The following is a 21,482-nucleotide window of genomic DNA, read 5'->3' on the forward strand; positions in this document are numbered from 1 at the left end:
GAGAGCAGCCCTTAACGCTGCCTCGTGCCTCCAATCCTAGCAGTCATTGTAATCTGCACAAGAGGAAAGCAAACAAGAAAACCTATATAACTTACTTTTATATTGCTGTCTCATCGCCCAAGCTTCTGAAAGTGAAGAAATGCCTTAGAAGTCCATAGAACTCCAGCTGTTGAACTCATTTATCACCAAGATAGGAGGTATCAGTGCTGCTGAGAGCTACAGTACCAAAAAGCTGATGAAAATCAAAATCTTTCATTCCATATCACAGTGACACACAAGCTGACACTGTCTCAGATTATCTGGCCACGCTACCAGAGTAAACAGTATCAGCAAGTACTTACACTCATCCAGAGCTCCGCAAAGAACTGATAACAGCATTAGAGCACTGATGGGCTTAAATCTCCTTTTTCCTCTCACTTTATACCAAACATGTTGTTTTGAGCAATGTGGCAGAGCACATATTGTGCAGATGGTAATCAGTACTTATTTCTACCAATAGCAGAAAAACCTGTAAGTTTAAGATTAGGATTTGTTTGGGATCTCTCTCAAGTTTCCACGTTTGTTTTCACAAACGGATGACTTGAAGAAAATACCATGAGATGTGGTGCATTATCAGATCCCGCAGCAGACAGTGAGTACTGCTCCATCCTTATACCCTAGCATTCACTCCTAACAGTTACTGCAGCTAGGAATCTCTGCATATTAGGCTTGCAATGCATGTGAGCTGCCAAAAAATTGAATGCCTCCATATGGAAAAAAAAGAAAATAGCATTCAGGTCACAGGAATGAGCTCTTTTTGACCTGCAGCTGGACGTTACCAGCACTAATTACAAACTTCTCATTGCAACACATTTTCAATGGAGCAATTTAGGCAAGCATTCATCCAACTGAGTCCAATTCAGTAAAAGTCTTCCAACATCACTCTTTACTTCTGCCACTATTGTACTGAAAATACCTGCAGGTCAATTTAAAGTCTCCTAAAAGGAACCTGAAAGTTCTATCACTACAAGACAGCCTGTGCTGCACGAGATGATATCATGCATCACACAAACTCTGCCAGCAGACTTTTTACCCTCCCCATTTTTTATTACCTCCTAACCAAGTATAAAGGCACCAAACTAAAACCCTGACTTCGATAACTCCTGACAGCAAGTACGAATACTCTGCTACTGACTGTTGTTTAACGTGCTCAGCCTCATTTACAAAAACATTCCTCTGTGATACAACCACTGAAATATGTAGAACAAACCTGGGGAGGGGACAGCAAAAAGGTCTCTCAGTTTTTTCCTCCAAATACTTTCAGAAGAATCTTATCTCTAGATTACAGCACTGCTCTCCTACCACTCTACTCCTTAAAAACATGCCATTTTTTAGCATTAAATTAAACCAGGCCAGCCAGGTAGAAACAAACAGTTTCAAATCTTCTGCAGATTGTTTCACAAGGAATCCAATGCTGGTGATTTCCCCCTTGCTCATCAACAGATCAGAGTCTGACTGTTCTTTTCCTTTGGAAGCAATCATTGACAATCTAGGTTTCAATAACATCTTCCAGTAACTTGGAAGAACAACAAGGATCTTTTAGCTAGTTCTGCTATCATCATTCTGCCTGTTCATCTTTGCTCTACCAGGGGAAGAAGCTGGTACCATTACACCAGCATCATGAATTGGAACACTTCACTTACCAGCATTTCATTACTTGAAACAGCCCTAAAACAGATTTCTTTGCTTTACAGATGAACTTTATCTGAACTACTCATATAACACCCAGGTGACTTAAGGGACATCCAGCCTGAACAGAGACATCCTGCTTCCACTATTCTGCATGACAAACAACAGACAACTGATTGGTCATCAGAGCTACCCACGGCAAGGAGATTCTGCAACAGAATATTTGGGGTAAAGTTTGGAAATCTGGCACAATCAACTTAGCTAATACATATCACAGCCAGCTGCAGTAGCAAAAATCAGCCCTTCCCTACAACTGACTCTACCTGGCCACAGTACGCACAGGGTACGCCCCAACAGGGCGCAATAAAAACATCAGCAGCTTTAAGAGGAAATCTTACCATGTGAATTCAGTATTGTTTGTATTAGCTCAGAAAGAAAAGCTGTGAACAAATGACACTTTGGAAACGCTTCACAAAATAATGTATTTTCTCTCTCTCTCTTTTTTTTTTCAAATCAAGTTTGATGAGAAGACTGACTTCAATGTGTTTGTGCAGCTTCCTTAACAGAGGTCTGAGTATTTTCTAAGCGGTCCAACGCGATGTGATGAAGCCAAGTGTCAATTTCATTTTGCTAGAATAAGGAGAGAAAAGGCTAAAGAGCATCAAACAGGAAGCTTAAGGCATCCAGAGACTGAAAACAAGCTCCTGAATCCAAGATTTTCTCTAACTGAAAGCAACGTGCGTTGAAAACTACTATAGATTTGGTATCCAACTTGAGTGGAATCTGCCTGTGCTAAAAGGCTTTCTGTACATCAAGTCATGATGAGGCAGTCCAAACACATTTCAGCACACGGTCTTCCTAAAGCTGTAAAAATAACTTCTTTGGCAATGAGAATCTCAGTAGCATTGGGAAGCAAATCTGTCTTACTGCTCCTTTTATTCCAAACAAGAGCAAAACAAACACCTTGGCAATACAAGATTCCACTTCAAATCCCTGAAAATCATCTGTTGGACACAGAGCTAATACTACAACAAAAAGAATGTTTTACAAGTAAATCTGCTAGAAAGCACTTATTCTCTTAATAGCTATATATTATATTATATATATATATAATATTGTAGTAGGAAGACAAGGAATCCCCCTAACCTGCCCTCTCAAACCAGGCTCACAGAAATAGAGCAGGTCATGAATTTTCTGTAAGCTGAATTGCACAAGCCCATCAAATATTAAAGAGCACTGCAGATGTCTGCAGTCATTTCTAAAAGCTTCTTCCAGACAAGCAATGAGGACACATGAATTACATTAACTGCTTCCAAACACTCCATTTACCTTTCTCCAGATGTTTTTCACCAAAAATGAGCGTGTTTCTCCAGAGTTTTTAAGTCCAGAGCTCTTCTAAAACTGCTAACAGTGCATTTCTTGACCAGGCTTTTAATAGAAAAGGCTCGTCCAAGCTTCACACAAGTCCACTGCTCTCTGCATAATCTTAAGCAACAGACATATCCCAACAAAGCATTTCTGAAGGCCTCCAGCTGCAGACTGCACGCATCAGCCACATCTTCAGGTTGTCACTTCCACAAGCCAAAAACCTCCATACAAACATAAAATCACATGCACTGAACGAAGGGTCAGTATTTGATGTGTGATCCTCTTACAATCCCTTCGCACCCAATATATGCAGCTTCTTTTGCGCTTTCCTCTTGCGTAAGAATTCCAAGTCATCACAGTTTCTGCCCACACTCCTGACCATGCAGTCAGTCAGCCCGGTGCTCTGCCTTGCTGCATGCCCACAGTGGCTCATATAAACTGACCTAAAAGCTCAGCAGCCCAGGGCTTTCAGATCAAGGCTCCCCAGGGGGTTTTGAAAATAGAACAAGGTGCTATTGGTAACCATAGTCAGCAACGCTGGATATTGAGCATAAGTCTCACAAAAGGCCTCCTATTTTCTTATTACAATGATAAGCCAGCTATATACTGTAGTCAATACCTCTTGGAGAACAGCTGCCTACTATCAGTACAGTTCTTGGCCCAATGACCTGTATGTAAAATGCTTCTCAGCATAGCACTGCATTCACTTATCTCCACCTCAAACTTCAGAAGGAAAGAAACTGTGTCAGGCTTCCAGAAGTAGCTCTGCAGGTGAAAAAAGGTGTGGGTTCCACTCACCTACCACCTGTGTTACTGCCAAAGGTTATTATCACTGCACAGTCTTCACACATAACCGTTATTGACAACTTGAACTGGTGATTTTACACCTGAAATTGTCAATTTAGTTTTCAATTAACCAGACTTATCACCACAGCTGCGAATATCCAGTCTTAGGGACCTTACATTTGGACTGTGACCTACTGTTATCTTGCACATTCAATCTCCCAAACAATCCAGTACAAAGTCCAGGTAATTACATCTGTTAAAGCAAGAATCCACATTCAGTGATAAGCCCTCAGCATCTACTTTGCTCAGATGTCGGTTATGTTTCATTCAAGTAATTACAGCCTCTTCCTCTCTGGAATAGCAACTAATACTGCCAAGTCTCAAACCAGGTACCTCGGTATTTATAATTTCACAAACAGCAAAGTTAAAAGGTATATACAACCAGCATCACTAACGTTTACTATTGTTTATCCAGTCTATACTAAGTGTAACAGGGATTTATCATAAACACTCACCACCACTGCTTGAGTTTCTTAATGCAGATCAAGCTAACTCCTATTCTGATTCGCTAGCCTTTAAGTTTCACCACCTATACCTGGTCTTTTCTTGACAGAGAAGTTTAGTGCCTCTTCTATGTTTAGTTTTAGTCCTGGCTTCTTACACATCTCAGATCAGGCATAGTTGAAAAGAGGATCCAGAACAGCACTGCAGGACAAGCAAAACCCATCTTCAAAGGGGCTGTTCAATTGACCCATTCCCTACTGAAACCCGCTCTTAATAACAACAATTCCTAGAGTTCTGGTTACTCATTTCTCCATTTGCTCCCTAGCTAACAACCAATTCAGGCTACTCACTTCCTCTTCTGCTAGTGCAGAGGGAAAGCACACTGTGTGTAATGCTGTAATGTGACAGGAAGTACAGCAATAATGGCAAGGTGCCACGTTCCCAGGTTGCAGCAAATGAAGATCAGCCCAAACACAGCAGCCATAGATGCAGGAATGAAGGAAGAGAATCTGCTTACCTTTAGAAGGCCTCAGGTAGACAGGGATCTCCAGCAGGATACCCCTCACATCCACTACCAGCCCTTAAATGAGGTCTGGGAAGGGGTGGATCCTGGCTCCAGCCATTCAGATGCACTGTATGTACCTGAGCTCCCCTGAGCTGGCCCTGCCTTCCCACCAGGTGCTCAGTCACTGCTTCAGGACATTACTTGGCTACACAACAGCACATTTGTCTTCAATAATCCATTTTTCAGATCTCACAAGCTTCCATACTGATGTGAGCAACTCTGGCAGTCTTCATTAGTTATAGTGCAAAAGAGCCACGTTAAATGAAACTCATTCTAAGAGGTGGATGGGTTGATACAGAAGCACAGCAATTGGTTGCTTCACCCTTTAGCACAGGAAGAATCACAGACAGCAAAAAAATAGTGCACTATGAGGACAGCACAGCAGTCCATTAGGAAGAAGTCACAAGGTGGTACCTAAACCTAAGCTGCTTGTTGAAAACACAAACTCAAGGTGGAGCTCCATTGCACTGGCATTTCTCTTAGATTATCTTTACCACTGCTTAAAAAGAATCTGACATCACTCAAGAATAATAATTATTATTAACCTTAAGGGAATGCTTAATTATTAGCCCGATTCTGTCATTCCTAAAAGGAAGAAGAATACACAGCCATGAAGTTCCTATTAGTTATGGCACCACAGGAGTCTCCTGATAACTTGACTTTGAGCAACTTAACTGAACTGTTAAAAGGCAATGTAAGCTCTTTCCACTGCACAGTTACTAATCCAATAACAAAACTCTTCTTCTTCCTGCTCTGTCACACTAACTTGTTCTTCATGCCTCTCCCAGAACACTATGAATTCAATAAATCGCATACCAACTGTTCAGAGAATGTAAAGGGATCCGGTTTCTTGGAGATATTTCTTATTGCAGCTTTTATTGCCAGCAGTTACAGCCAAGCGTGTCTCTAACAAAGGCTTAGAACATATCACTGTTTTGCTTACAACCTCCTCCTGCAACCTGCTCAGTCAAAAGCAATCAGCCTTAGACATCACTCTCTCAATAGGAAAGGAGCTCTCTCGATTTGCAGAACCTAATGAAAAAGAATAGCTCTGAGCAGCAGGCTAAGAGTGATGGCTGTCCATGGTCTGCTTGTGTGATCCACACACAGACCTGCAATCAACAGGCTAAAAAAGGTCTGAATGTTTCCAAGTACTTTATGGCTTTGAATGGCAGAACCTGGTGAACACCCGTATTGGTGGTATTTTGGTTTATAGATAGGTGATTATTCACTGCTATGCCCTATCCAATCTGCACAGTCCAGAACCAAAGCAAAGTCAGAGTTCCAGTTCTGAATGAAATACCTCCACCAGAAAATGCTGCTTCTTCTGCCTGCCCTTCCCTCGCACAGCTTTGCTGCTGCTCAGTTCACACTGAAGCCAGAATTGTTTACCCTTCAGATCCTGTCATTACCAAAGCAATCCCATTTCCAAGGCTTCCTGAAAGTAACTGCTACACCCTTGCAGCTCCTCCCCAGGCAGCAGGCTCCTGCAAAGCAGGGACTCATGCATGACTTCCATTCATTCCTCTCACAGCCTGCACATAGCAACAGCGCACCAGAGAGGAGAGCTTGGTGGAAACAGCACTACTCAGAGTCAGCACAACCACAGCAAGAGGCTACAAGCCCACAAGCAGCAGAGACCAAATCACACTGTTTTAAAGCCCAAGATCAATAAACTCCCATAAGGGCACACTATGGTGTCTGCAACCGGAGGCATGAAGCACCATCCTCAGGATAAGGCTTCCAAGGAGCTGAGCACACGCAAGGTGCCACAGCTTCCTCTTAGAGTGGCATGCAGATACCAGAGCAGACAGCCACCTGTTTCTGGTCTCACTGAACTGCTCTTGACCCCTTGATAGCAAGATGATAGGCTACATGCCCAGCTGTTGGGACAGCAGCACAAAAGTTCATCCTGCAAACATCACCAGCTCCTGGGCATAATGCAACCAAAAAAAATCCCCCCCATACACAAATTGCTGTTTTCATCTCCCCTAATACCTCGTGGCTTGCTCTTACACCAAGCAAGGCACATTAAACAGGCCTCCAGCAATACTATGGCAGCAGCAAGACAGGCAAACTGTTACAGCCAGCACAACCGGGCAGGAATCACTCTTATTTACAAACTAAGACAGCAGCAACCTGCCATCCGCTTCTGTTTGTCATGAGCGACAATGAAAGAAGTCCAATTCTTTTAGTGCAAACAACACAAGTTGTTGAGAAATCAAAGTAAGTTCACAATATGGCAGCTCATCTTTCAGAACACATGCACGTATACTAATTCCCATTGCATTCTCATTTAGATGCCAGCACAAAACTCATTTGACACACTGAACCCTTGTCTCCCAGGATCAGTACTGGCATCTACTGCACGTTCACACACAGTTGCATTGCCTTCAGTTCACACTGCACAGCTCAATAGAAACCTAAGAGCAACACTGTGAAGAATTCTATTTTGGTTGATGCTCAGTAATTAATCAATTCAACACATGAAATTCTGCATATACATACAAAAACAAAACAACCCCACACCAAGGCTCCAGGGAGTGAAAAGTCCATCTATTTTCAGTTGTAGTAAGTAGCTACTGCTGGAATTTCAAGAACAGACACTCTAAAATTAACATGCATTCTAAAAAGGCCCATGGACGCTGTCCTTTCCCAGCTGGTCAAGGATGCTCAGGTCTCTCATGGAGTGGGAGGGCAGATGAGGGCAGAGAAGGGACTGTGTGCAAGGAGACCAAGACAAATGTACTTGGTACAGAATCACTCTCCTACTTAGGGATAAATAAGCATCTCCCATAAAACGCCAACAGTCCAATGCATCACAACTGAAAGCTCTGGCAAAAAGCTACTTCTGATGGTTGTCAAAAGCACTGCAGGGCTCACTACAGTCACCCACTGCATAAAAGCCAACTTGCATTATGCTACAGAAAGTAGCTAGCAACAAGCAGTGTTTTCATAAGATGACAGTTTAACTTCAGAAAGGCTAACTCAAGCTTGTACTTGCAGAATGTATGAGTACATAGAACATATTTACCAAGTTGCAGAGACCTTTTGTTCTAAATTGCAGCAGGCATCACGTTCTACAACCTGCCTGCTGAAGGGGCCTGCTCCCAATTCACACAACCCAGACAAACAGCTGCAGATAGCCAAGGTCCACCAAGAATTCAGAACAACTCAGAAGTGCTGAACATTACTGCTCCTTAATATCTACACATATTAACAGATGCTTAACGAAAGCGGCAGACACTCAAGGTAGCAATAACTTCAGCCACACCCCATTGCATTCAGCTCAAAATGTTCAGTATCTAAGTGTGTGTTTTACTGCCTTTCAGCACTTTTCTGAATGACAGATCTCTTCCTGCAGCAAGAAAAATTGTGTTTTAGCTGCATGACTTACACAGAATACAACTCCAGCAATACTGTAATTGGTGCGTTATGCAAATGCAAGAACAATCATAAGGATGATGTATAACATGGTAGAGTTTTGGCAAGATAAATTGAAACTTTAGATTTAGTTACACAAGCAAGTCCAGGTCAATACATGATTATTTGCAAAAGACGCACATTTATTACAAGTTCTTTTGTAGCTTATTCATCAGCTCAGTTGCAATAGCTTCTGCACAGCACTCCACTACCTTCTCCACTGTTGCTTAAGGAAAAGAAGGCTTAGATGTAAGCTAAAAACAAACTGAACAGTCCCAGCAGCCCTCCAACACCATAAAACGCTATCCCAAGTCTAGCAATGCGAACCCACATCTGCAATAGCTCTGAAGTTCACCATTTCTCACGTTAAAAAGCTTTAACATCTGAAAGAGTAAACACAGACGAAGTTAAATCAGTTAATTCCTTTTCACGCAAGTCAACTTGGCCACTGCATGAATTACATCACCTTAAGGTAAACTTCATATGTTAACAGGAAAAATTCCTGTATCCAAGTAAGCGTTGAGTTCATTGCTCACTTTCAGGCTGGTTTGACAGCACAGGCCTATAAACAAAGTGCCCTGCACAGCAGTACAGGGAAGGCTTCACCCAGGCTGTAGCAATGCCCTGCTGCTTGTTGTTAGCTAGGTACTTTACACAGATCTTCATGCAAACATGCCCTTGTCTCATTTCACTTCAATACAGCATAAATCACTGTTTCTTTTTCCCCAGAAGTTGCATTTAAAATACAGCATATTGAAGCACGCAATCATACATCTTCCAAAAGGCAGACATTAAACAAGTACAGCTCAGAGTTAAAAGCCTTTGCTTTTCAATCAGGTGCCCGCTGATCACTGATACACACTCATACACAGCAGAAGCAGAACCAGGCCCAAAGTCAAAGCCTCTCAATGCATTTAAAGTGAATGAAAGAGGTGTTCCAGAAGCCTTGGGAATCCCGTCCTGAGGACCACAGCCAGCATCCCTAGGCATGAACTGCCTCGTTACTGACCCAACATGTAAACTTTGGGAAAACGAACAGAGGGAACAAAGACACAGCTTATACCTGCATTACTTTCAGAACAAAAACCTCTCAGAATTAGCAAGAAAACACAGCTCCAAATCGATCACACCTGACGTCATCAAATCTTTTAAAGCAATTTGCAAAGCACACTGGTCTGATTACCTCTGATTTATTGCAGCAAGTAAAACAACATCTGGCCCCATCCACTGACTACATTCAAACAGACCTAAACAAAAATATACAGGTCAGGAAGAGCCCTACAAAGGTACACAGCTGTGCTGTCACCTGTTGGTAAGCACTGCTTTTAGGGACTCCCACACAACTCAGTGTCACTGCCTCCTAAGATGACAGCATAACCATAACCAAGCTTCTAGCAGGGAGTCACTGAGCCAGCCTTCCTATCCACATACTAATTCCAACCCCCTCCAAAAAGACACAAAGCCTATAGGCTACCTTGCTGCTCTAGGCAAGGTGGTGGTGTAGCCCTCTATGTTAAAAAAGACTGTGAACGTGTGGAAATCAATGATGGTGATGACAGGGTTAAAAGCTTATGGGTGAGAATAAAAGCTAAGGCCAACAATACTGATGTTATTGTGGGAGTTTGCTACAGGCCACTCACCCAGGATGAAGTAGACCAGATGCTTTATAAACAGTTGGGTGAGGTCTCAAGGTCACTCCCCCCTTGTGGAGTGGAAAAGGAGGCTGAGGGGAGACCTTATCGCTCTCTTCCAGTATCTGAAAGGTGCTTACAGGGCAGGTCTCTTCTCACTGGTGATAGGATGAGGGAAATGGCCTCAAGTTGCACCACGGTACGTTTAGGTTGGACATTAGGAGACACTTCTTCACAGAAAGAGTAGTTAAACACTGGAATGGGCTCTCCAGGGTGGTGGCCAAGTCACCATCCCTGGATGTGTTTAAGAGCCATTTGGTTGTGGTGCTCAGAGATGCAATTTAGCAGAGGGTTGTTAGAAGTTGGACTTGATGATCTTTGAGGTCTTTTCCAACCTGTGTGATTCTATGGTTCTATGATTATTTTTCCTTCCAATTAAGTAGTTTCAGCTGTCTGCAGTCTCATTCTAGAGACTACTGGCTTGCTCCCACAGCAAGCCTCAAATTAGAAAACTTCATTACTGTTTAAATCACCTTGGAATATTTAAGTTCAAGGTAGATGTGATATGTTTCATCAAACATAGATCCATCAGTGATTTTCAACTAACACATCAAGATATTTTAATTACACAACAAACATGACCTGACTGAACTATAGGAGGTTGTGTCCAGCTACCCCATACACACAGCCGGCAGCCTATACAGCTCTTGACATTTAAGAACCATTGCTCTCCTCAACCAGGTCTTCCCTTATTTAGGTAAGAGCTGTCTCTAGACTCCCACATCCCATAATCTAACATTGGAAATGGTTTTAAGTTGAAGGAGGGAAGGTTTAGGTTGGATATCAGGGGGAAGTTCTTTACTCAGAGAGTGATGAGGTGCTGGAACAGCTGCCCAGAGATGCTGTGGATGCTCTGTCCCTGGAGGGGTTCAAGGCCAGGTTGGACAGAGCCCAGCCTGGTATTAAATATAGAGGTTGGTGGCCATGCATGCAACAGGGGGTTGGAGCTTCACGATCCCTGAGGTCCCTTCCAACCCAACCATTCTATGACTGAGTGAACATCCAGATTCCCCCTACTAACTAGAAGCATAAAAACCTTTCAGCTTAAGAGCTGACTGGCTTGCCCATCAAATAGTTAGCACACATTTCCTTTACCAGGATCAGATGCAGCCAACATGTTCTTATTGCCTCGACATCACTAAATATGTGATCCTTGTTTTAGTCTCATGTTTGACCCACTGCAGTTTCTGCTGTACTGACTGCTCCATATGCCTGGAGACAAATTCAAATAAAACATCTGTCTTTTGCTACCCAAAAATGCACAATCATGTACCATACGTATTCTATCTTCATTGTACAAAGAATGTAAATAGACAAGTTGAAAAAAGAAAGGTACAGAAAGGCTTCCCGTTCTTCATGCTGTTTAAACAACCTCTACTGTGAGGCTGCACTAAAAACCACTTCACGATCCCTGAAATGCTGCAATGACTAAATTGAACCACATTTAGGCATTTAACAGCTGGTGGTTTTTTGCCTTGCTTGTGTTTGTGCACTGACCAGGTTTAAAACACACATAATGCCCCACTTTAAAAGCTTTTATACAATAATCTGGAGCTGACCAGCAAGTATTACCTACACGCAGTTCACATCAACTCTCTCCTCAATTAGCATAATAAAGCCACCAGCAACCCTCCAACTGAATTCACTCCATTATGCAGGAAGCAAGACGTTCCAGTAAGCAAAACATTCCTGGAGAAGTTCTATCTATTCATACATGCAAAATACTCTATGTTATCTATGTCTCTTGACGCCAGCTTAAATACCAGCTTGAAATGGCATTACACACTTATCACAGCAGGTGTCAGCTGTAAATATTTGTACCTCCAGCCAGGCTAGCACTGTTACTCAGTGGATTAGCACACATTGCTTCCCACCACCTTTCCCTGGCAGAGAACACAAGGTTATACACCTGTGCATCCAATACATCCCTAGCCTCAAGCACTTAGTGCCCTTTTAGTCAGCTCCACCCTACTCAAATACAGTTTTGCAAGACTAGTCCCATCCATAAGCTAATTTATCATTGTACATCTGAACACCATTAAACGCTGCAATCCCATAGCAGTGAAGTATCTTTGAATATTAGTTAATACAGGTTAAAATTAGAAACATCTTTTGCATCAGAAAGCAATGACACAGATGAGATGCCAACAGGGAGCAGGAACAGCTCCCATCTCTGACCTACCTGGCTCTTACTAGGACTGAGATAGGAGGTTTATCCAATAGCATTCCACCTTTGCCCGATTGTAAGCACCTACCAGTACTGGTGCTCACCAGCAGTACAAAGACCACAGGAGCTTACAGAATTATTAGTTAGTTAATCTTTGCACGTCATGAAGCACCAAAGCCTAACTCATAACACTACATTAGGCTTAAAGACATACAAATACTCAGATCTAAGCAGGATATCACATCTCAATTACTCATCAAACCCTTTCAAAATTCCTAAAGGTTTTGTTTTCAAGAGATCTGTGTTGTTTTCTCCTCTCCATGATTTTGTCTTCTTACCATTCTTTCAGTTTCAACAACAGTAATTAAGACAGCAAAGCCCCTGCTTTACAGCTAAATTCAGTCAGTATCATCTCCAGAGAGCACCATTCCTTACCTCTTCAGATCCTTTTCTATCTTGGTGCAAATATTAAGTTCCCAGTTACATCCATCTATCCTTCAGGACAAGCACTGCAAGGAGCTGATTGTCTATCCTCTGTCCCAGGGTAGTCCCACTGCATTAAATGATGCTTCCAAGAGTCAGTCACTTTCAGGTAATATCTGAAACGTCTCTTTGTATCCTACTTGCAAACCCAGAGAAGGTCTTAGTGTCATCAATCACGGATTTCAATAGCACATTAAGCGCACAGAATAGAAGATTGCAAGTGAAGTAGAAGGTCATGAAGGGTGATGTAACCATTCCAGGCTTTTGCTACGGAGGCTTCTAACCTCCAACAAGTGATCAGCCTCACGACCGCTTCAGCACTCACACATGCTACATTTGTCATTCCTTTGCCTTCCTTGCTGTCCACAAGCTCTATTTTCCATCAATACCATCTTCTCATTTCTTCCTATACCCTTTTTACCAGTCCCATACAGCTTTCACATCTCAAATGCTCTTCAAAGAATCCTCATGAAAACCGCTCCCCTTCAATTCAGAAAGGGCTGAGCACTCTGAATTGCTGCTTCTCCATCACACTGCAAGCTCACTTCATAGGCAGGGAGGAAAAGCAAAAGGCTTGTTTCTTCATAGTTCACACACATTCAAGTCCAATATTATGCAACAATGCTTTCCATACTATCCATTGTAAAACTTCTGTATCCTGTGCACATGTAACTTAGAACTTGAGGCTATTTATCAGTGAATTATATCTTTATTATCCCAGCTCAAAGGCAGAGCGGCTTTGATCTGAGATGCTTGAAATCTATTCCAGGCCTTAAAGATAGCATTCCACCTAATGTTCACATATCAGTGACTTTATTCCTGCACCAGACTGTCATTTCAGTATCTTAAAATAACTAGATTCATTCTTATTAGATTCTGATGACAACAAAGCAATTCTGCACACAAAAGCAACTACTTTTAATGTGTCACTAATGAGGAACAACATCTGTTGTCCAGTGCCATGCTGTAATTATCCAAGAACTACCATTCTACATAAGAGTTGTCTTTTAAAAATTGTAATATAAACAATTCAGATAAGGCAGCTGAAGCCTAATTTGTCTCATAAGCCTGCCTGCTACACTTGTTTTCATCATTAATTAGTACAAATACATATGCCAGTCATCATCTTATTTAAGAACCAATGATGTCTTTTTTGGGTTACCGACCAGGTGATGCCTTGCTTTTCATAGAATTATTAAGGTTGGAAAGACCAAGAAGATCATCTAGTGCAGCCATCAACCCATTCTGGTGACAGCTCCAGACCACAGCACTCAGAGCAACATCTGCCCCTTTTCCTGAACTCCTCTAGAGATGCTGACATCACCACCTCCCCGGGCAGCCTGTTCCAATACATCATCACCCATTCTGAGAAGAAACGTTGCCTAATATCCAACCTGAACACGCTGGTGCAACTTCAGGCCATTTCCTCTCATCCTATTGCTAGTTACATTGGAGACGAGGCCAACCCCACCTCACCACAACCTCTTCCCAGGCAGCTGCAGAGAGCAATGAGGTCTCCCTTCAGCCTCCTCTTCTCCACACTGAACAGCCCCAGTTCCTTCAGCTGCTCCCCATAAGACTTGTGCTCCAGACCAGCTCAGCTATGTCACCACTCTCTGTGCACACTCCAGGTCTCAGTGTCCTTCTCGCAGTGGGGGGCCCAACACTGAGCACAGCACTGTTGCGCAGCCTCACCAGAGCTGTGTACAAGGGGACAGTCACCTCCTGCTGGCTGCACTATTGCTGATACAACCTGGGATGGTATTGTCCTTCTTGGCCACGCTGCTGGCTCATGGTCAGCCACGGATCACAATTTTTGGTTCACAATTAGTTAACACAGATACAAAAACTTGTGAAGATAAGTGGCATACATTTAAATGACTGCTGTCTTGGCAGCCAGCACCATGCTTTTAGCATATTTCCCCTAGAGAAGACAGTTGCTGTGATACCTAAAAGACAGGCTTCCTGGCTTTTCTTCGGAGCATGCTTAGCAGAAGCAGTGAAGTAATAGAATTCGTACATTCTCACACTACCAGATACAAGATGCCAAAGAATTCTACAGCAACAACTATCTTGCCATGTCTGTCCTCCTGCTGGTTATGTTACTGGAAAATATAGAATCAGAGTGACTTAAAACCGAAAATAACTTCAAGATCACCAAGTCCAACCATCAGTCTGACTTATCAAGTCCCATCACTAACACATATTCCTCAGCACCACCTCCATATGACTCTTAAACATCCTGCTGCTGGCCAAGTGGTTTCTGATACAAGCTAGGATACCATCAGTCCTCTTAGCCACCTGGGCACACATTCAAGTATGGACGCAGAGTATACAGATAGAGGTTTAAACTCACAGAAAACATACTAGCAGGAAGAATAGTTCAGTTTAACAGAGAATATAAGCACTACCAACTTAAAGACAAAGTGGATTTTCCTCCAGGTTTTATGTTAAATTATGTCAAATTTGACCAGATTTGGCCCAGGCTGTAAACAGCCCTTTGAAATAAAGCAAACAAACCCAATAACCATCCAATATGAGTCAGAAGCTTCTCATAAACAAATAAGAAGCCCACAGACATACTGCAATACAGCCAAAGCTACGCATTCAATTCCAGTAGCGTTAAGAGTCACTTTCCTTGCCTGTATTTACTTTCTTCAGTACAGGAGGGAAAATTAGCAAATAAAATCGCTGTCTAATGATCAGGCTTACATTCATTATCTGACTATGTAAGCAAATAAAGCTGCTAAACAAGACAATTTAAACAGCTCATTCATATCTACCCCATGTTTTTGTACTTGCTTCCACAAGCGGTTCATTGAAACAGAAGGGGAATGAAGAAAACCAAGTTATCCAGTGTTTGAAATGCACTGTCATCTCCATAACCTTTCATTTGTGCCATTATATAGGCTCCAGGTATAGCACATTCCCATAGTAGTCCAAATGTGTCAAAGTAAGAAATAAAATAGCAACAGGCTCTAACATTAATCACAAGATTCGTGCTGCATCCATAGCTTTACCACAATTAAATCAATAGTACACATTATCTGCAAACTGTTTCGGATCAAGAGTTATCCAGAAGACTAGAAAGTTGTTGAAAAAGCCCATATAGACAAAGAGTACTGAAACATTCTTGATTTTAAGATCCTTTAAATTCAATTTAATCTATTAACTCTAAAAGCTGCTCATCCCACTCTGCTCACAGGCTGGACAGTTTACAGATACAGCTGAACTTCACCTTCTCATCGCATTTAGAGACTGTATCTTACAGGACAGCAAAAAGTTTCTGTATCAGTGTAATGCTACACTGTTGCAGAAAGCACAACAATAATAGCTGGGTGGCAAAGTCCTACGCTACAGCAAGTGAGAACAAGCCTGAATGCAGCAGATGTGGACACAGAAACAAAGGAAGAAAAGCTGCCTACCTTTAGAAGATCACAGCTAAACAAGGATCTCCAGCAAAAGATGGCCTCACCTTCGCTGCCAACCCTTACATGAGGTCTGAGAAGGGGTGGATTCGGGCTCCATCCCTTCCAATCACTCAGATGCACTGCATGCACCTGAGCTCCTCTGATTTGGACCTGCCTTCCCACCAGGTGCTCAATCATTGCTTTAAGCTGTGTCTTAGCGTTTCCACTACAGACATGTACTTTTCCCCATTGCAATGCTGTAGAACACTGGATATTGTTGAAGTCTGGAGAAGTGTTTTACCACTCAGGCACCGTCCCCAAACTCCATGATTCTCCAAAACAGGTGGTGTTTTTCAGTCCCTCCATCAGCTTCACAGCCCTTCTCTGAACACAACTGAGCGACTCAACCCCATCCTTCCTGCAGCGAGAGGCCAAAACTGAACACTGGATTTGAGGTGCAGCCTCACCAGATTCCCTACATCTGATTCATCTGATTTAATCACATTAATTTAATCCCCCAGAACAACAACAAAAAGAGCACTTGCCCTTTCCAGCACAAATCAGAGACAAAAGGTTACCGTGCTGTGAGAAACTGTTCCCCAGACACCATCTCAAGAAGTTACCCTCATGTCACAATGAGGCTCCGAAACCATCCTTAAATGCTTCAGTTCCCAAGCAAAGTGATTTTGTATCATTTATTGGAGCATTAGTTTAATCACTTCAAATCCCATGGCATGATTCACAGTTTAAAAAGTCACAACAATAAAAAACTCTTGTACAGTGTGAGTGCTACTGAGGTTTCAGGGTGCCGCTGTCTTACATAATACTCTTCCCCAGGCTTAATTATTTGCTTGCATGGAGATCCATAGATACAAGATCTCTTAAGTCTGTTTCAACAAAATAGCTAAGTAAAAGCAGTGACTGGTATTTAGTTTTTAGCATGACTATAATTGTTTTCAAGCTGCAGCTTTGCTACAGCTCTTAGCAAAAGCTGATTGTAGTACAAGCCTTGGCAGCTTCCCACCAGCTATTCATATGCCTGCAGGAAGGCTCTGTTTATTAAAGAGAGTAGACTTTACAGCAGCAATTCACCAGTTAGCAAGTTAAAGAAAAGAACCCATATTCACAATAAATAGTCAGAATCACAGCATTGTCTAGGTTGAAAAAGACCTCCGAGATCACCAAGTCCAACCATCAGCCTGACCTACCCAATCCCACCACAAACCATGTCCCCAAGTGCCACATCTCAGGCACCTCTAGCCATAGGGACCACCACAGCCGTGGGCAGCCCCCATATTCCAGAGAAGCTACTGCAAAGTCAGAAGGCTCCAAGGAAAGCAAGGCCTTGGCAGGTAACAAAACCAGACTGCAGTCCCATACATGTCAGCTGCAGATTCCTCTAATGCACGCACACGGCAGGAGTTTGCACTGTGCTCCATTTTCAAGACAAAGTACTTTTAAAAACGACTGACAATAAAAAACAGAGGAAGGATTATACCTCCTTCCATTTCCCCTGCCCCTAACGTGATGCATCAACAACTCTGCACTGCTCTGAACAAGTCACTTCCACACGTACAGATCCTATCTTCTTCCTAACACTGAGATGCCTGGGGAGTCCCAAGACAAAGGGAAATATTTAATACAGCTTGGTATGACTTCCTTAAGTTTCAAAGAAACACTCTCCCCAAAAAAAGCCTCAAGAAAAGAGAAGAAAAAAAATAACCCACAACCCACAGACCACAAAGGAGATCTTAAAATCATTTTCAGGGCACTCTCAAACCAGTTATCTTGAGGCTGGTTGCTGAGGTTTTGGTTTAGTAGTAGAGATCTCAGATACTACTTGCCCTCTGTCTAGTTAGAGAGATCTGCTCTGACCCCACACTGCAGCAGATCTGGTTTGTTTTGATGGGCTCACCACTGTGTAGAAGGATGCAAAGTGCCCTTGCTCAACACCTGTGCTATCAGTATCTGTTAGAGACAAGTATATCAGCAGAAGTATTTGTATGGACTCTCATCCTGTTTTAAAGCCCACTTGTAAAGGATTAGAAATTTGGTTTTCTGACTGCTTCACTTCCTTTCTTTGGGTCTGCATGACTGTTTGAACTACACAGCAACACAGCGCTATGACCTGCCTTAAACATCCATATGCACAAGCTAAGAATGCAGCACCTTGAAAACCCAAAAGCTTTCTGTCAGTTTAAAGACCGCTGAAGTCTATTCCCATGTTTGTTTTACATGGTTTCCTTTTTCTCCCCATCCTTAAGCACAGCACACATCTGATAGAAGAAGCATCAAATCCTATCAAGTGTTGATGCATCTATTTAGGGAATTAAACTCGCAAGCTACATGAAGACAGTTCTTACTTAAAGGCAACAGCCTAAATGACAGCATCTGAAATGTTCCAACTACTTATTATCCATTTCATACAAAGGAGCACATTTTTCAATGTGATTTTGCAGCTCTGAAATGCAAGAACCTGAAAGTAACTGCTTACAGACTTTTTACCCATAGAAAAACTAGCGAAGCAGCCCCACATTTCATAAATGCTTTCACCAATTATCACACCTCAGAATAACACAAGGAAAGAAACCTCTGTGCATTCAGGACCCAATTTAGGAAGGGCCCTGAAAGCTGCTCTTTTAGGATTATTACCTACAACTCCTGTATTTGCACACAAAGATCTGCTGCTGCTGTAAGACCTGTTTAATTTTGCATTATCTCAACTGCCATTGATCCAGCCAGCATGACCAGACACTCCGACAGAACTCCAATCCTAGAAAGGAGTTTGCACTGCCAATGGAACTTCTTTTCTTAATGGAAGGCTAAGTAAGGCAATGACACTCTGCAATGAAAAAGAAGGGCAGTAAATAAGTAATAGTGTCTTCCCTTCGCAAGTCTCAAACTGCTTTAGATTCCAAGTACGCACTCTTCCAGATCTGTAAGACGCCTCTCAAGCACTGAACTATTACTTGAGCTGATCAAGGAGCATATGTTGGTCGGAGTCACAGTTTAAAGCAGCCTGAACTAATGAGGCTACATTCTTTAAAGGGTACAGTATTTTTTCCCCCACTGGAAAGAACTGTTTCAGTACTTCATATTTTCTCATCCCAGCCTGTGCCAACTACACCACAGCTCCTCACTATCAGTGAACAAGTGCCATGCCCTGAGCTTAAAGGGCTTTGGGAGCCATCACTGCAACATCCAGCTCTGCAAATCAGCAAAGACTTCCAAGGCAAAACAAATCCTAACTTCCAAGTTCTTACATGCAACAACAAGGAGGTTTAGCATAGCATGTAACTTGGTGGAGTTATAATCCAGGGGCAAGAAGGATTTCGGGGGGCTTGTTTTTGAATATACGACATTTTTAAGTACTCAGAGTTACTTGAAGAGCTCTCAGAACAACAAAAAAGAAGAGATCGAAAATAGACACTTTTTCTAGATAAATCTTTCCCATGAATCAGATCTACTGGCTCCATGACTCAGTGTACAACGCAAGTTCGACAAGCAAATTGTCTACAAGAATTTTTACTCATCAGCTCTGCCTTTGAAACGCATTTGCAGGCTGCTATTTTGGTTTTACAGCCTGTGAGGCTGACAAAGGAACCAAGTTACGGTTAGGTAACAAATCACTAATAGCATGACACAAGGCTGACAGCAGTCACACGCTGTGAAGATAACTACACGCAATGCTTTGCATCCTCCTCCCACTTCAACACAAACCTGGCTGCACCCATGCATCAACACATCTCAAAGCACAAGAACACGTAGTAATTACCGCTAAATGCTTTTGGTTTTGTTGTGCTGAAGGACAACGTTTATCCCAACCCAAACACCAAGGATACCAAGGGAGGAACAGCGGTGCCTGTGTCGTACTTCCCACAATACAAAGTTCCCAGCTCCTCAGTGAAAGAGAAGGCCAGGAAGGGCTCCCAGGAGCTGACAGCCGCTCACCATCGCTTCAAGGAAGTAAAAGTACAAAGGCAATGTGCATCAAACCTCCAATGCCCATTCAGTCCCAGCGCAGCGCTCCTCCTGCTCTGCTGTTCAATGTGTGACAGGCACTGCCAGCCCCGCTGACCCGCTGTGTGCGATGCTAAAGAGGATTTCAGCCCCCCTCCCCCCTCCCTCCACAAAATGTTGTTGATGGTATTAATGTTTAATACCACGCTGTCTGTTTGTTCGTGCTGCGCTGCTTACCAGCCAGATGAATAAAGCAGCCTTTCAAGCAACAATCTCAGCTACTTTTTCATGACATATGCTCTAAGGACAAGACAGGCCAACCAACCAAGATCGCTTTAAGCAGCTCTCTATTTCAGATGCCGTGCATCATCCCCTGCTAGCTTGAATCCCTTCCCAAGCAGCGGCAGGCTACTTCCACACACAACAACGCACAAGCTTTACATTGCTATGCAAAACAACTCCGATCCCTTTTTAAAACACGTGCTCCTAGCCGACCTCGTTCACTCTTTTTACCTGCAGCGATAGTTAAGAAAAACACCCACAGACTTCCCAACGCAGCCCATTCCTTCCCCACGTGCTGAATAGTTCAGGAGCCCATCCGCAGCGCTCCAATGGGGACAGACACACGCAGACCTAAGCTCACAAGGCTGTTGTCTGCCTCCTGCTCTGCAAACCAGCCGCACACCTTGTTTACCCAGCCGACAGCAGCAAACCACGGCGAACGGATCGCTCAGAACCGAGAACAGAACGACCCCCCCACCCCCCGCTTTCTCATCCCAACAACTTCGGGCTGCCCATCCCCGCGCTGCCCGGCTGCAGGGGGAGCAGCAGGCCGAGGGTCCCCGAGGGAAAGAGGCAATAGGAGGGCACGGGGCCCGACGCCTCGCCGCCCCCGACTCACCCTCGATGGCGATGACATGCTCGCGGATCTGGTTCTGCAGCACGGGCTCCTCGACGCGCTCCAGCAGCTCGTAGATGGAGTAGATGTTGGGGTGCACCGACTCGAAGCGCTGGATCTCGGCGCGGATGGCTGCCGAGTTGGCCAGCTGCTGCTGGTAGTTCATGGTCCCCCCTTCCCTCCCCTCCCAGCGGACAGACCTCCGCTCCGCTCCGGCTGCTCCCTCCGCCTCGCCCCCCAACCGAGGGGCTGCGGGGCCGCCCGCACCGCCGCGCCCCGCCCCCTGTCACTTCACGGCGGCGGCGGGGCAGGGCGAGCCGGCAGCCCCCGGCCCCATGGAAGGCGGCGGCGAGGTCGGGCGCCTCGCGGCTCCGGGGCCGGCCGCCTCGTCCTCCAACTCCCCTCCCAGCCTCGTCTTCGTGCGCGGCAGCGGATAACGGCGGTAGCAGTGCGCTCCGGGACCGGTCTCCCCCACCACCCCCCCGCCCTCGCTCCGCCGCCTCCTACGTCTTTCTCCTCCGCCTGCCTCACGCTCACGCAGGCCTCGCCCCTCGTGTTA

The 21,482-nt window shown here is 43.8% G+C and overlaps 1 protein-coding gene across 10 annotated transcripts in view; it reads right to left on the minus strand.

Annotated features, from left to right (window-relative positions):
* AGAP1 (ArfGAP with GTPase domain, ankyrin repeat and PH domain 1) overlaps positions 1–21,469 on the minus strand; it is a 254,020-nt gene extending 232,551 nt beyond the window's left edge. For 7 of the 10 annotated variants that reach the window (XM_085552896.1, XM_085552894.1, XM_085552892.1 and 4 more), the window contains exon 1: positions 20,927–21,462. In XM_085552896.1, coding sequence (XP_085409022.1) covers positions 20,927–21,089 — 163 coding nt within the window. In that variant the 5' untranslated portion in view covers positions 21,090–21,462. Of the gene's footprint in view, positions 1–20,061; positions 20,120–20,926 lie in introns of those variants that run through there. The other 3 variants (XM_015867761.3, XM_085552893.1, XM_085552891.1) reach the window with 3 other exon arrangements.
* Between the last annotated feature and the right edge of the window lie 13 nt (positions 21,470–21,482).

Source organism: Coturnix japonica, chromosome 7 (genome assembly GCF_054131305.1).
Source record: "Coturnix japonica strain WE chromosome 7, WE-NBRP24, whole genome shotgun sequence".
NCBI lineage: Eukaryota > Metazoa > Chordata > Aves > Galliformes > Phasianidae > Coturnix > Coturnix japonica.